This window comes from Periplaneta americana, chromosome 16, assembly GCF_040183065.1.
Source record: "Periplaneta americana isolate PAMFEO1 chromosome 16, P.americana_PAMFEO1_priV1, whole genome shotgun sequence".
Taxonomy (NCBI): Eukaryota; Metazoa; Arthropoda; class Insecta; order Blattodea; family Blattidae; genus Periplaneta; species Periplaneta americana.
Window position 1 is genome coordinate 136020409 of NC_091132.1, and position 16617 is coordinate 136037025.

Below are 16617 nucleotides of genomic sequence, written 5' to 3' on the forward strand. Positions count from 1 at the left end.
GGGTAATAAAGTTCATAATATATCAGTACTGGGAGAAAAAGTGAAAGGCGATTGCCATGTGTTATTTCCAAACTGTGAGATTTTCAGCTATACAGTGTGATGCAATTCGTTTGAAATTTATTTTTTCTTCTGCATTTTTTGAAGGACCACAAGGGCAGACCTCGAGGACCACAGGTGGTCCACGGACCATAGTTTGAGAAACGCTGAGCTGCAGTAAACAATATAAATAGTTAATCTTCTACTAACAGTGAAAAAATGCTATGGTAGATTCTGCAGACATGAAGGAATGCTAGAAAATAAGTGTGAAACAAGGACGGCACCTTTAGTACATACCATAGGATCTGATAATGATTGTGAGAAGATATGTAGACTTGATATTTCCCCCACCAGAAGAAAGTGAGTATTTCCTACATTAGTAGTATTTGTAAGTTACAGAGTAGACACACTCTATGCCACACTTCTCCAATCAACCTCATTCTTTGCAGTTCTCTTAGTACTATCTCATGTCTTAAATGAGAGAGGATGCAGAAGTTGAATGGGACCATACTTTTTCTCTTTTTCTCACCACAGCAGTGATTTCCTTCTTTTACTTTTCATATATCACAAAATGTGATCAGTTTTTCAACCGGTAGCTAAACAATTTTCCTTTCATATTTTATATTAAACACAAAACGTTATGTATCAGTATGATGTTTGTTAGAGTCTTCAGTTATGTATATAACATACAAGATGGGAGCTGCAAAACCAAGCAATAAAGAACATACCAATAATTGCAACCAAGAGAGGCCCCAATCTGCTCCACTACAACTATATATAGATTTTCTGTCTTCTGGTAAAATGGAGTTCTCTCGTGGTAGCAGAGGACTCGTGCTGCATTCTATATCAACATTCTCGATGCCATCTTGTAGCATAGTTCTACCTTTGTCCTCATCTATAGCAATTTCACTTGTAAGAAATTCTATTGTGGGAACACTAACAATATCTTCTAACTTCCTGACAGGCACTTCTACTCTCGGTATGTGACTGGATGCTAATACCCCATTGTTAACATTATCACTCAAACTTTCAGAACTGGTACAAGTATCACTTCCTTCACTTGCTGTCTTAGAGCCACTTGTGTGTACACCTGGTAATTTCATCGTAAAAAGCCTAGCTGGAACTCTGATAGTCCTTCGTGCAAATATCTCATTATCTCTATGAATATTGTTCATTCTTTTCAGCTCTGCAATCTGAAATGTGACAAAACAATAGTGTTAAGATAAATTTAAAAACTCAAAATAAAACATAAAGCATTAGACTTAATCTCCTGAAATTCTGATTCAAAAGCATCCAGTTGAGTTCTCTACAATGTTGCTGTATGTACTTTATCTACTGGTTGCAAACAAAACAGTAAAATTTATCCTTATGTATAGATAAATGTCAACACCTAAACTTTTAACATGTTCAAAGTCTGAACAAATCTCATTTTTTGGATAGATGGAATAGGAACACAGAATAAAGTTTCAATAGTTACCAAATAATTACAAAATGACAGAATGCAAATGATAAAAATAAGTACCAGTATCAAAGTATCAGAGTATACTAGAGTTGGGCAATGTGATTCTTTTTTGGAAGTCGATTCCAATAATTCATTCATACATTACAAATTGATTCTAACAACTCGTTCACAATCCTTCCCAGTCTGTGATTCCAAGCATTCTTTTGAATCGTCAATGAAGGACTCACAGGACTCCTCCTTTTGCAACCACGGGTAGAACAAAAATATTCTACATCTCTCGTATAGATAGTATGAGAAGTGAGACACTGGATGGTCTTTGATTGGCTGGAACCATTCATCATGACCTTTATTAGTCAACAAAATTATCCAAGATAGTTATTTTTAATTACAGTGGAACCTCGATATAACATATAACATAGTGATGGTGGTATGCCCTGTTGTTACGTCAGAAGCATAGGGTGTTTCTGAATCACTTCCATCTGACTCTACTGCTTGTCAACACTTTGACTTTCCTCCATCTTTTGCCATATGTTTATGCCTCCTTTATGTCTCTCTTTTTCCAAGTTTGTTTCAGTATAAGTATGACGAATCTAATAAGATTAACGTTGACATCTGTCGCAAGGGGTGACTTTGTGCCATTCGTGTATTTCATAAGAAAAACGTAAGGAAGTAGTCTTTAAAACTGTCACAAGGTTTTAAAGACTACTTCATGTTGAATCTTTCGTACACTACTTTTAACACTTGAATATAAATAATTGATTAAATGGCGATCTTACTCGTGTTAATTATGTAAGCATGTGCGGCTTACAGCTGTTTCGGTGCTACTTGACACCATCCTCAGAGCCTTCTGTGTCTCGGCATCATCTCAACTTCGCTGCCTGTTGTGTGGGTGCGTTCATGTGATGAAGAGTTGTGTCGAATAGTGTGTGTGTTCTGAAATTGATCTGTATGTTGAGTATTTGATTAGGGTGTGTTTTAGTGTGTCTGTATATTTCATATTGTTCTAGTGTGTCGAGTTTTTGGTTTTTGGGTTGTATGTGTAGGATTTCCATGTCTGTATTTATGTTATTGTATGTAGATTTAGATTTATATATAGATTTATTTATTTAACCTGGTAGAGATAAGGCCGTCAGGCCTTCTCTGCCCTTCTACCAGGGGATTACAACTATAACATGAACAATAAGATTACAATTAATATTAAATTTACAATTACAATTACAATAAAAATTAAAGTACGACAAGAATACCTGATTAATGAAAGCTAGACATTTTATCATAGAAGTTAAGAACAAAGAATATTTTTGTATTTACTAAATTACAAATTAAACCTACAATAACAAAATTCTATAGTGATGAAATTACCGGATATTGAGATATTTTGTGGTAGATTAAAAGAACTATTTACAAGAAACCATGTCTGAACGAGTCTCAATTACTGACCAAGTGCCTAGTAAGTTTGCGTTTGAATTGAATTTTATTTCGACAGTCCCTGATGCTAGCAGGTAACGAATTCCAGAGTCTTGGCAGGGCTATTGTGAAAGAGGATGAGTATGAGGAGGTGCGATGGGATGGTATTGTTAGTATTGTTTCATGGCGAGAGCGTGTGTTCAGATTGTGGTGGGAAGAAAGGTAAGTGAAGCGAGACGACAGGTACGAAGGAATAGAAGAGTTCAAGATTTCGAAGAGAAAGAGAAGTGAATGTAAATTTCTTTTCTTATCTAGTTTAAGCCAACCTATTGCTTCCAGGGATGGGGTAATATGATCATATTTACGAACATTGCTTACAAAACGTACACACAAATTATGAGCACGTTGAAGTTTCATTTTGTTGTCGCTGGAAAGGTCAGTCAGTAAAATGTCAGCATAGTCAAAATAGGGAAATACAAGGGTCTGCACAAGGGACTTTTTTAAGCAAGAGGGAAGATGAACATTTATCCTTTTTAACACATGAATAATAGAATATACTTTTCTGCAGGTTTCTGTGATTTGCATGTCCCAGTTGAGATTATTACCCATGTGAATGCCAAGATTTTTTACCGAAGAACTGAAAGGGATATGCACTGTACTTACTTTAACAGGGGAAATGTCGAGGTGCTTTACAGTGTCGGTTTGCCGTTTGTGTCCTAATATGATTGCTTGTGTCTTTCCAGGGTTGATATTAAGTGTGGTTGGCATTAGTTATTAGTATTAGTATTAGTACAAAGACATCTCAACACACAAACAAAGAAATACAACCATACAGGTGTATACAAGCTCACATGCAATAGTTGCGACAGTTTGTACATTGGACAGACAGGCAGATCATTCCAAACTCGATACAAAGAACACATTAAAGCAATAACCAGAGAACACAATACATCTACATATGCCGAACATATAACTAATGCCAACCACACATACAATAACATAAATACAGACATGGAAATCCTACACATACAACCCAAAAACCAAAAACTCAACACACTAGAACAATATGAAATATACAGACACACTAAAACACAGCCTAATCAAATACTCAACACACAGATCAATTTCAGAACACACACACACTATTTAACACAACTCTTCATCACATGAACACACCCACACAACAGGCAGCGAAGATGACGCCGAAACACAGAAGGCTCTGAGGATGGTGTCAAGTAGCACCGAAACAGCTGTAAGCCGCACATGCTTACATAATTAACATGAGTAAGATCGCCATTTAATCAATTATTTATAAGACTACTTCCTTACGTTTTTCTTATGAAATGCGCAAATGGCACAAAGTCACCCCTCGCGACGGTAATGCTTAAAAGAAAATGATTTTAATTTATATGTAGTGAATATAACTTGAAAATAATGTAATACAATTTTACACTAACTGGGCAGTTGAATTGAAGAGAGAGTGTTTGTAATGTGTCTCCTGGTTGAACTTCTTTTTCCACATATGGTTCTGGTTTGTATACATGTAAAGAATAGTGCTCCTCTTCCCCACTGTCTGCATCTTCATCACTTATCTTACTGAATATGTATTTATTTCCCTCTAAGTGGCCTCGATGGTACACCTTTTTCCTGTAAAAGAACAATGAATACAGCATATAATTATATATATATATATATTTTTTTTCACAAATGAATGTAATGAACATCGATGACCCACCCATTTCCCCTTCTCCCACTGATGTCAAGCTCTGACTGACTCCGTAGATCATTGTCATGTATCATTTTGTTATATTGTAATGTGGTTCCATTGTGTTACGTGGAGGATTATGATGATAATCATCACCACCATAATCATCATAGTTATTGTTATTACTATTATTATTATTATTATTATTATTATTATTATTATTATTATTATATACTGAACAACAAAATCAAACATTCTGTCAAAAGAGAAAGAATGGTTAAGTAATCTGTACTTTTTGGTGCTGATTTAAAATCTGTTTACAAAATTTTTTCATCACACAAGGTTTGAACTTGAAATAAATGCTGCCAAAAGCAAAATTATTATTGCATCATGGTCAACTTTATTCTGATTCTCTTATCACTGCAGACGAAAAGAACATCAAGTATAGCCTACAACATGATGAAGGTATCAAATATCTAGGCATCACTATTCGAGATGAAATTAAATTTAATGCAGCTGAACTCAGCGACATATTTAGGCCTAGGCAGACTAGGCAGCTGCCTATGGCGGCAGATTTGAAAGGGCGGCTTTTAAGCTATTACTGTTAACTTTTTTTAAGTTTTATTCATAACCCTTTAAGAGTACATGAACTTAAACGCGCAATGAAAAGGATATGAATAACATTGGCAACAATCAGTTCAAATTTAATCAATGGTCTGCCTACAGAAAAAGACAGTTTTTAACCAATCAATCAATCAATCAATCAATCAATCAATCAATCAATCAATCTTCTTAATGTCTCCAGCTGTTTGCTGACAACATAAATAGTTTTTTAATAATAGTATCACAATGCGATCATAGCACTTTTTCAATGTACTGCCCTCTCACCATGAGAGTGTTACGTGATAACATTAAAGAACTTACTGGTATTATATTATGACACGTTAGGAAGGCAAACTTATTGGTATTATATTATGATACATTAGGAAGGCAAATCTCGTTGCTCGCAATCATAAGCTTTGTGATGAGAAATACCGCTAACTCTGTCATAAGAGCAGCCAGTATCAACACTCAATAATGCTCATTCAGACTTCAATTCAAAGAAAAAACTGCCAGCCATTGTAGCAGCCGAACACTTGGGAGTTCAGTTTAATTTGAAACAGTAAAGAGTGCAGTTGTTTTGTACCTAGGTGATTTATATTTTAATATTCATTATAATGAGTGACAGTTGGAAAAAGCTAAGTGGTTTTCAATATCGGAAACACCTCTGATTGAGGTTCTGGCTGATATGTACATCTATTATCAGACAGTACCTCTCACTTGATGATATGTGTCAGAGGAAGAGCAATTCTGAAGTCTGATTACTGTAATATGTAGCCAATCAGCGATGTATGCAATGGAGGGGGAAAGGAACTGGTCACCCTCCCCCATTATCTCCTGGCCTAGTTGTCTTATGAGTGATGCTTTGATGGTGTCACTTGTGAGGTCCAGACCTATCTTCAGACAGTTCACTAAACAACAATACCGCAAACTCGCGAAAGATAAGGCCATAAAAAAGAGGAAATTGTGAGAAAAAGTGCAAAAATAGATGTGCTATTTAAAAAACAAACACGGCCAGCTTGTTCCAGTTCCAGTCCAGATACATAATGTGGCGAACAGTATCGACAATAGTGGAACGTGTGGTTTATCTGAGTCAGGCATTTCCGATATTAGAAACAGTAATAATGACGCGGAATCAATTATTTCAGTTGATCCAAATGACGCATATAGGGCGAAATAAGGGGTGGAAATATTTTTCTCTGCCTAGAGGCACCAAGTAGCTAGATTCGCCCCAGGCTGAACTAATGAACAATGAGTAAACAAAGTGGAATCTAAATTCCTGCATTGAAATATTTTTGACGTAGAACTACATCTTTCCCCAAGTGTGGGTGAGAAGGTACATAGCTGCATAGTTTTTGATGTCCCAAAAAGTACAAAATTTGAAACGCTTACGGCATGGAAACTGTAAGAACTATGTTAATGTTTTACTTGCAGTTGGACAGAGGACTGATGTCGCTTCTTAATAATATATAAACCAGTTGGACCAGATGCGTGAGGGGTGAGGGAGGGCATGGCGAAAATGACCGTCTTTAGTGACCTCAGCATAGGACCATAGTATGAGTCGGGGGATTATGTCAGTATAACTTGAGATTCGAAAGTGAGCAGTACCTTATTCTGTAGCTTAAAGATAAAGATATCAGTGGATAAAAATACCATTTACACGAATTAAATTACGAGAGTAGTAATGAAAATGTCAAACATGCCCAAGAAATTCGAAGAAAAATACCAATGCAACTGGCAAGGTGCATTAAAGAGGGTGGCTGAGAAAGAACCACATATGACAGAAGCCAAGCAAGAGCTGGAGTACAGGACCCAGTTGAAGGCTGTGCGAGAAAGTGGCCATCAGGCCTTCTCTTCCCCTCTACCAAGGGATTACAACTACAATATTAAGAATACAATTACAATTAATATTAAATTTACAAATACAATAAAAATCAAGGTACTAAAAGATTAACTGATTAATAATAGCTAGACAGTTTATTGTAAAAGTTAAGAAGAGAGAAAAAATTTTTTTTTTATTAATTAAGTAAAAAGTAAGCTTACTCTACGCAGTAAGAAAATGCTTAATAAGTTTGCTTTTGAACGTTACTAAATTCCGACAGTCTCTGATGTCACTGGGTAGGGTATTCCACAAGCGCGAGAGCGAGATTGTGTATGATGATGAATATGACGATGTCTTATGTGTTGGTATGGCTAGTATGTGGCTATTTTGCATGCGTGTGAAGGGATTATGATATGATGACAGGTAACTGAAACAGGAGGCAAGGTAGGTAGGTGTAGAGGTGTGAAGGAGTTGGAAAAGGAGAACAAGAGAATGAAAATTTCTACGTTCGTTAAGCCATAGCCAGTTTAGAGTGTGGAAGGATGGGGTAATGTGGTCAGGGCGACGGACATCACAGACGAAGCGAACACAAGAATTATGAACATGTTGTAATTTTTGCGACTGGTTGACATTGAGGTCAGTCAGTAGAAAATCACAATAATCGAAGTGGGGCATTACTAGTGTTTCCACTAGTATTTTCTTGAGTGATAGCGGGAGGAATTTTCGGATGCTGTTTAAGGAATGTAGTATGGAAAGCACTTTTTTTTATAATATGGGTTACTTGGTTATTCCAGTTTAAATACTTATCAAAGTAAACTTCAAGGTTTTTAACACAGGAAGCAAAAGGGATTATTGTGTTGTTTAACTTGACTGGAAGAGCAGGAATAATGTTGCATAGTAGACGTAGATGTCCCACTAGGATTGCTTGTGATTTTCTTGCATTGAGAGTCAAACCAAACTTTCTGGCCCATGCAGATATAGATTCGAGGTCCTCGTTAAGATTGTGTATTGCGTCATTGAGTAAGTCAGGGGTTGTATGGATATAGATTTGTAAATCGTCTGCATAAAGGTGATGCTTACAGTGCTGTAGAGTCGAAGGGATGTCATTTATGTAAACAGTGAATAGTAGTGGTGATAGAACAGATCCCTGTGGGATTCCAGAATCAATGATACACCAAGAGGAAGTTCGACTTCCAATGGAAACACACTGCTGACGTTCGCTGAGATAAGAGGAGAACCAAGAAACTGTGCTTTCTGATAGTTGGAGTGATCGTAATTTTCTCGTCAGTAAGTTGTTATTTACAGTGTCAAACGCTTTACAGAAGTCTAGTAGTGTCAGTATTGTACATATGTGTGGCTTTGACATCAAGTGACATTCAAATGTTTCTATAATTCATATTTTATACTTCTTTTGTTTTTATTGTTAGCAATAAGGAAATTGAATGAAGAAAGATATATGTTTGGGCTAAACTCCATCATACAGGGGGCCAGTTACTCTTGGCGGATCTTGTATGGATATTATCTTAGTGGGCATTTGGAAGGACTCTGATGTGCTTGACACATCTCATACTTCTCCTATTTATCACCCATTGATTCCACCTATGCTTGCAGGAGCTATTGCTGGGAATTGTGGGGCAGGGAGGATGTATAGGCCTATCCTGCAATTCTAATGGCTTTTATTTGCTATGTGGCCCCAATCATGGTTCTGCATTTGGAAGTTTGCAGCATGTCATGGTTGTGCTCCAGGATTCTTGGCATGGAGTGTTTTTCTGTGTGCCACTTGGGGGAGAGGGGACTGTGACATTTCCCCTTGCAGGATTGTGTCGGTGCCACCTCTAATACATTCACTGATTGGGGGATTTGGTTAAACGAGCGTTGAGGGACTTCTGCCGATTTTGAAATAGACACCGACCCACTTAGGTTAATTTCAATTAAGAAACACGCCAAACGAATTATCTTTGCACCAAAAACGGATGTTCTCTGGACCAAATTATCGTATTTTATAATTATTTGAATGCAACAGAAGTCAGAAGTCTTGCTAAAATCGGCGGAAGTCCCTCAACGCTCGTTTCACCGGGTATTTCACTTGTTCGTTCATGTCCCTGGTTATGCATCTGCTGCAGCACTGATCAAATGGAGTGCGCAACCTGTGCTTATGTTGGTGGACCTAGCCTCATTTGTTTTTATATTTTAAGGGGTTATGTGCATTGCAACATTCTGAAAGAAACCACCCAGTCATCCAGGATGTTCTCTCTTTATAATAAGCAATTCAAACAATAACGATGATATATAAATAACATTTAATTATTTAAAGTTGTAGTGCCTCAAAAAGAAGCAGAATTCTGTCTCCAAATATGCTTAATAATATAGGCTACTCTGATACTTCTGTATTTCAGTGATTTATATCTTTATGCTCGACCATGCCGAAATGTAGTAAGTATACACCTGGTAGCAGTCCTTTAATGCATGGCATTAAAGTACACCTATTCATTAAAGTTCAGGTTTTCGATTATTCTCGGATACGCAATCGAAAGACAACTAGAGAAACGTCACAGAGCCTGGAAATCCAATACTGTCGCAGAAGGTTATGTTCTGTTACTATAATAATTAGCGTTAATTGTAAATAATATTCAAATAAATTCAATTTGTCATCTCGTTTTTCAATTCTAAATCAATTTCCAGGTTATATCGAATATAATGTTCATGTTATTCTCTAGATTATATCAAGGTCAATGACACATTCGTTCCTCGGAAAAAATCAATACTTTCGCGTCTGCGCACATCTCACAATTCAGGTCAGTTCCGCTCCTCATTTACATAACCATAACATGAATACTTATGAATAATTTCAAGTTAGAAATATGGTCGAGCATAAAAAGTCGTATGAAACTTGCCTATAATGGTAATTAAGACGCTCGTATGAAAATTATGAAACTCGCTTGCGCTCGTTTCATAAACAAACATACTCGCGTCTTAATTACTACCATTATAGGCTCGTTGCATAATGTACTATTATAGAAGGGGACCTGTGTTGAAAACATTTGCTGTAGATCGGTGACTTCGGTATCAGATTAATTTGGAAAAGATTTATGTGAAATATTTTTAACGTGTAAAATTTTGCATAATGAAATATTAAAATACATTTTAATTTAATAAAAAATTATTCGTACACAAATGGGAGTGATTAATAAATGCCAGGAATATAAAGCCAAAATAGTTAATATATAATCTAATTTTAAAGTATGTACTGAAACTTCGATATCCTCCCACACCACGAAACCATATATGGGATTGATGTTTGATTTGCATTGCGTTATTTCATGATCAAATGAAAGTGATAGATTAGTAATACAGTAAAACTTCATTTATATGTTTTTATGGGGGTCTGAAGAAAAAAACGTATAACTGAAATGGCATTTAATAATATGCTATTATTTTACAAAAAAAAAAAAGTCAGTTACAAACATACTTCCTCGTTCTCCTACTCATTGGAATTCAAAAACCAATCAGCAACCTTTTCGTTATATCAGGTTGAGGCTGCTGTCAAAATATTTTCAGTTTGGAAGGGTGTTAGGATAGTTGTATCACAGTCTGCTATATACAGTCACGAAGCTTGTGTTGTGAGGGTGCTAGGAACAATAGACTGTGTCGGTACTATTTCGCATTGTCTGTAATGAGTCGATATTAGCGATCCTAGTGGTTAGCAACTACCTATAGATGCATATTTACTACGTATTGAGCTTCGTGACTGTATATATTAGACTGTGGTTGTATTCAGTGCAGTCACAGCTGTTTAAAATGTTTCATTTCTTCTCTCTGCACATACTCACATACTTCCCTCCCCTCTGTGAATTGATTCTTCCACTGGCGCATAGCCGATTTACTGAAGCGAGCACGTGCGGAGACAAGAATGGGCAGCTTCGAATTTCCAGAAATTTCAAAGCCGGCCATATCTTAACAATGAACACATATTGTACAGTATTTATGTGATTATAATACGCACTTTTTTTTTTTTTGACAATTCGCACTCAGATTCGAACAAATTAAAATTAACGCTCTATATATGTTACGAGATAATATGAAGGGAAACAACAGTTGTTTCGTTACTAACTGCGAGATCGCGTTTTCTCGTCTTTAGCGCACTTTTCATTCGTAATTTCTTGTCCGTTTTTGACAACAGTCACTAATAAGAATAATATATTAGAATCGCTTAACAACATTTTTTCTTTTATTGTGAAATTTTATGAATAGAATTCTCAACAATTGCGCGTCTTTAATTAAACCAAAAGAATTTACCAATAATTACCCTACTGACGAAACAGTAGCATGACATTACCAATTAATGTAACCCAGACCTGTTGACCGGAAGTTCCAGTTCTGATACCGTACTTCAAATGAGGATTAATCTGATGTATAGTTACAGGTAAGGAACTGCCTTTATAACCTGTCTTGATAATATAATTTTAATCTTGAGTGGTTTTTAGCACAGGTGCGTATTATATTCAATCACATAATAGGCCCTTAGTACACAATCCACGCTAATTCACATGGGTTTCATGTATTTATTAAAGAATGTAGCTATTCAAGACTACGGTAATTTTGAAACATGTTGAACGAATTATTCTTGCGCTAAAAACGGATGTTTTCTGGACCAAAGCATCGTATTTTAATTATCTGGATACAATAACAATTGACATTATTACAAAAACAGCCCTAGTAATGTTTAATGAAAGTGAGTTACGGGCACATTTGCTACTATTTCAAATGTTTAGCCTATAGACTCCAAAAACGACCCATGTCAGGTGCAATTGCCACAAGGATAAACACCAGTTGTACGGAAACAGCTGACGTGTTGTTCTATTTATTTTTATTCTTCTCCTGAAAAATAGCAATTTTGACAAGGATTGTTTTTGTAATACGTAATGTCTTCAATTAAGACACATGTCAAAGGAATTATCCATGCACCAAAATGTATGCTCTCTGGACCAAAATGGTCATATTTTAATTATTTAAATAGGCCTACAATTGCAATGTTAAACAAATAAGCCTATTATTATCATCCGTGCATCGATACTAACGTAAGATCTGTGGAATATAATAAATCCTTCGTACCTGTCCTCTCGCTTCACTTACCTTTCTTCCCACCATAATCTGAACACACGCTCTCGTCATGAAACAATACTAACAATACCATCCCATCGCACCTCCTCATACTCATCTTCTTTCACAATAGCCCTGCCAAGATTCTGGAATTCGCTACCTGTTAGCATCAGGGACTGTCGAAATAAACTTGAATTCAAACGAAAACTTACTAGGCACTTGGTCAGTAATTGATTTCTTGTAAATAGTTTCTTTAATCTATCACAAAATATTTCAATATTCAGTAATTTCATCACTATACAATTTTGTTATTCTAGATTTAATTTGTAATTCAGTAAATATAAAATATGCTTTGTTTCTCTATGATAAATTATCTAGCTTTAATTATTCAGGTAATCTTTTCGTACTTTGATTTTATTGTAATTGTAATTGTAAATTTAATACTAATTGTAATGTTATTTATAATTGTAATTATAAATTTAATACTAATTGTAATTTTATTATTCATATTGTAGTTGGAATCTCCTGGTAGAGGGGCAGAGAAGGTCTGACGGCCTTATCTCTACCAGGTTAAATAAATAAATACTAAATGATCATCATTTAATTGTTTCATAGTTTCATCTGGTATTACATACGGTTATGACTGAGATACCTACTGTGAACTGTTCATATTTATAACAGTAAGCTATGACTGATCAAGTAATATAAGGACTCGCACTCAAGAGGCATGGAGTTCAGGGTTTGGATGGCCATAAGCCACAAGTCGTGCTGAAGCTGTTGCTTTGCTAATTATCAAGTATGAAGTGTGTACTACACGGGACTGTTATCTATTAATCTATTAAGTATACAACTTTCACAGTGATCACATCACATCTCCATCTCGCCAAAAAATTGTAATCTTGTAAAATTTTTACTTGTTCCATATTTTAAAACTTCGATACTAACGTAAGATCTGTGGAATATAATAAATGAAAACGAAAAAAAGTGTCCAAGAGGCACTGTACCATTCGACTGGGTTACACTTATTACTCGGGCTCGTCCAAGCAAACCACAGTGTGTTACATGACATAAGAACAGTTTAAAGACCTAAGTCCAGTAGAAAACTCTATTAAACGCTATTTGGAGTTGAAAATCACAAAAGTAATTTGGCTCCGAATTTCTCATGATGATCCTATTTCTGTACGCACATGGATATCACAATGTTCTGCAACCCTGGATGACTTACTCCATCAAGAAAACGAGGAGAGGAAGATCTAGCATACATTCAAGTAATATGACATCTTGCCTTCCCACATCTGACCAGCTAAGTCCCCTACTAATCTCATTGGCAAAAAAAAAAAAAAAAAGATCTTGTCTTGATGGTGGATTATATTCAAGATGAAAGTGCTAAAACCTTTTACTTAAACTTGCTTACAGAGTAATTTTTACTAATGTCATGTTCACTGCTATGTTTCAACTAATATTTTATTTTACTTGACATAATTACATGAGTGCTATGAGTACGAAAATATGCATTTTTTATAGGACTATGTATATTCTCAGTGAAAGCCATTTTTTATTTCAACAGCAATTAGGCCTATTCATATTCTGTGAATGACAATCAGTTAATGTTATGGTGTACTAATATTTTGCATGTTTCTAAGTAATCATGTCATTACTGAAGTCCATTTATAACTTGTATTCCAATGTAATGACATGTGTGCATGGATATACAACATTATTCCATTAAATTCATGTTGAAAATCTATATATTTCTTTACATTATGTTTATTTTAGAGGCATTACAATGTGTGCGTGCGTGTGTTCTAAAATCCATTGTGGCTATTATGACCGAGAATTTGTATTCCAATTTTTTTAATGTGATGATGTGACGACAATCTTTCTCGATTTCCAAACAATTTGCTAAGTGGTGCTTACAACATTAATCGAGGGACCTCTTCAATTGTATTGTTGTATCAAGACTAGACCTCATATAATGAGGAAGCGATTGTAAAGTAGCCTACAGTTAAAGAGAAGTCACTGCCTTGTTAAATTTAAATGAGAGGAATATGAAGACAGAAAGTAGAAGAAATAGGCCTATCACACTTTTATTTTAAATTCCAAATTTCCTTACAATCCCAATCACGAACAGCATAAACGTTTCACGCAATTATATAAATTCGATGAGTCCCCAACTCCTGTCGCTTTTATTCACTGCTGTTGGCTAACAGCTGTGACTGAATATGACAGATTGGAAAGATTTAAGTAATTAGCTCTAGTATTTAATATAAGGTTTACGCGACGACAGTTATACTTATATAATTACTGTTCATACAAAATAGTACAGAAAATGTATGTAACAAAAATCTGCAGTGATAGGATTGGTGAAACAGAAACTGTCTAGGCCTATAGAAAAAGTAGGGCCATTTCAATTGGTGCCACATACACTGAACATTTCAAATTGTATTTGATGTATTACCATTGAGGATAATACTCATGCACTGTATTAATATACATTCTGATTCTGAAGTAAAAGTATTTATCTGTCGTACCTCTGCGCGTTTTGTAACATGCCTCCCGCAGACCTGGGATTATGTAGTGAGATATTCTTCATTTTTTATCACAGTTTACAAAAACAAGTGTTAATAACATTGTTTAATTAAATAATACTGGTAAAATAAATAAACCGTTGACACTGACAACCACGATGTTTCATGAAATTTTCTGATTTTTTTTTTTCAGCATTTCTGCTTTCTCTTTCACATCATTGGCCTCCACACTGCATCCACCAAGCCTAATCTTCACATGGCTCATGTATTAAATTCCATAGTTGTTTGAAACACAAATGCGCTTCGCTTTCAATCTTCTGAAATTTTGTGCGATTGAATCTTTACGAATAACTAATATTATTACAAGCTACACTTTACGCAATTCAATAGAATTATATGGTTATTATTATGTGATTGTTATTCGCAAATATTTAGCCCTCAAATGTATTACACATGATACCTTATACAACTTCTATATCCGTCACCACGAGCGATAGTGTCGTCCAGTTAAGGTTAGAGTCACAGTACTATATAACCGCTAGACCGCTCACTGGCGCTAGTGTTATGCTCCCAAATTGAACAGCCGACCATAGAGTTATATTACGAACTCTTTGCAGCCGACGGGCGGCCATTTCCTTGGTTGAGATGAATAAGTACAGATTTAGTTCGTGTGCTGTTTTTAATTGCAGCAATGCACACAGATATAGAGATAAAGAAGGAAGGAATGTTACATTTCACTGATTAGTTAATCTTTAATTTCTACAATATTTTTGGCCCGTATTATGTTACAGAAGACAAACTATTGTACTTATACGGCTGTTTGTGCTTCAGATTTCCTCTGAGTAAAGATTCCCTTAACCGAAAATGGATAGGTGCAATCCGCAGAGAGAATTTCTACCCTACAATGAATCATTCAGTGTTTCAACTCATTTCGAAGATAGGTGTTACCTCTCAAACTACGTTATTACCGTATACATTGTTATTGTCCTTCATCCACTCCATATTCTTCCCTTTCTTCAAACAGCTGTTGCTTCAGTGCATACATGAATAATAAAATTATTCGCCGAATTCGAAGATACAGAATTAATAATAATAATAATAATAATAATAATAATAATAATAATAATAATAATAATAATCCGTGGCGCTACAGTCCGTGAAGGCCCCAGACCGACCAGCCGGCTGCTGGCCTCACGCCCACATGCCGAAGCAGAGGTGGACGATCATCCGACCAGAATAGAGGTATCGTGTGGTTAGCACGATGATCCCCCCAGCCTTTACAGCTGGCATTCGCAACCGGATTTTGCTACCTATCGTAGCTCCCAAAGTGCATCACGATTCTGGATGGGCACCGGTCCCATACACCGGCCGAAATTTCATGACAAAATGTCTCTCCCATGAGGACTCGAACCAGCGCGCATTCCGTAATGCGAGTCCTAGGCAGTATGCCTTAGACCACCACGCCACGGCGCGGGACGGTAGAAATAGATCCTGTTTAAAAAATATATATAAACAAATTTCAGAGCCTAAAAGATTAAACATATTCATTAATACTGCATGTACTAACCACTCATTAAGTAATGGCATAACACATTTCAAATTCATCTCCCAGAACAAGTATTAGGCCACATAGCCTGTTAGAGGAAGGAATTTTCATACCATCGTTCCTTTGGACAACTCAACAGAAACTGTATAAACTACAAAAAGTTAATTTTTTAATATCCCTGACTGAAAGTAACTCTTGTCTTAGTTACGGATTAATGAAACAGTTTTTTATACTACTGCTACTGCTGCTGCTGCTCCTGCTACTTGCTACTACTACTACTACTACTACTAATAATAATAATAATAATAATAATAATAATAATAATAATAATAAATAATAATGCTTTTTTGATTTTATACAACAGTTTAACCTACAGATTAAATTAAAAAGTAGACATTATTAACCTTGGTT

The 16617-nt window shown here is 35.7% G+C and overlaps 1 protein-coding gene across 1 annotated transcript; it reads right to left on the reverse strand.

The window, feature by feature from the left end:
- Positions 1-570: 570 nt before the first annotated feature.
- LOC138691237 (lysM and putative peptidoglycan-binding domain-containing protein 3) lies at positions 571-15012 on the reverse strand. The gene is made up of 3 exons (XM_069813045.1): positions 14664-15012; positions 4363-4552; positions 571-1229 (listed from the first exon to the last, which is right to left on the reverse strand). The coding sequence occupies exons 1-3, from the start codon at positions 14723-14725 to the stop codon at positions 675-677; spliced, it is 807 nt and encodes a 268-aa protein (XP_069669146.1). The 5' UTR covers positions 14726-15012; the 3' UTR covers positions 571-674.
- Positions 15013-16617: the final 1605 nt, after the last annotated feature.

Bases quoted from the DNA above. Each gene is read 5' to 3' on its own strand.
- LOC138691237 (XM_069813045.1), bottom strand. From the start codon at position 14,725: ATGAAGAATATCTCACTACATAATCCCAGGTCTGCGGGAGGCATGTTA. The intron at 4,553-14,663 runs GTACGACAGATA...GTTCTTTTACAG, and splicing joins ATGTTACAAAACGCGCAGAG to GAAAAAGGTGTACCATCGAG. The intron at 1,230-4,362 runs GTTAGTGTAAAA...GTCACATTTCAG, and splicing joins CTCTTCAATTCAACTGCCCA to ATTGCAGAGCTGAAAAGAAT.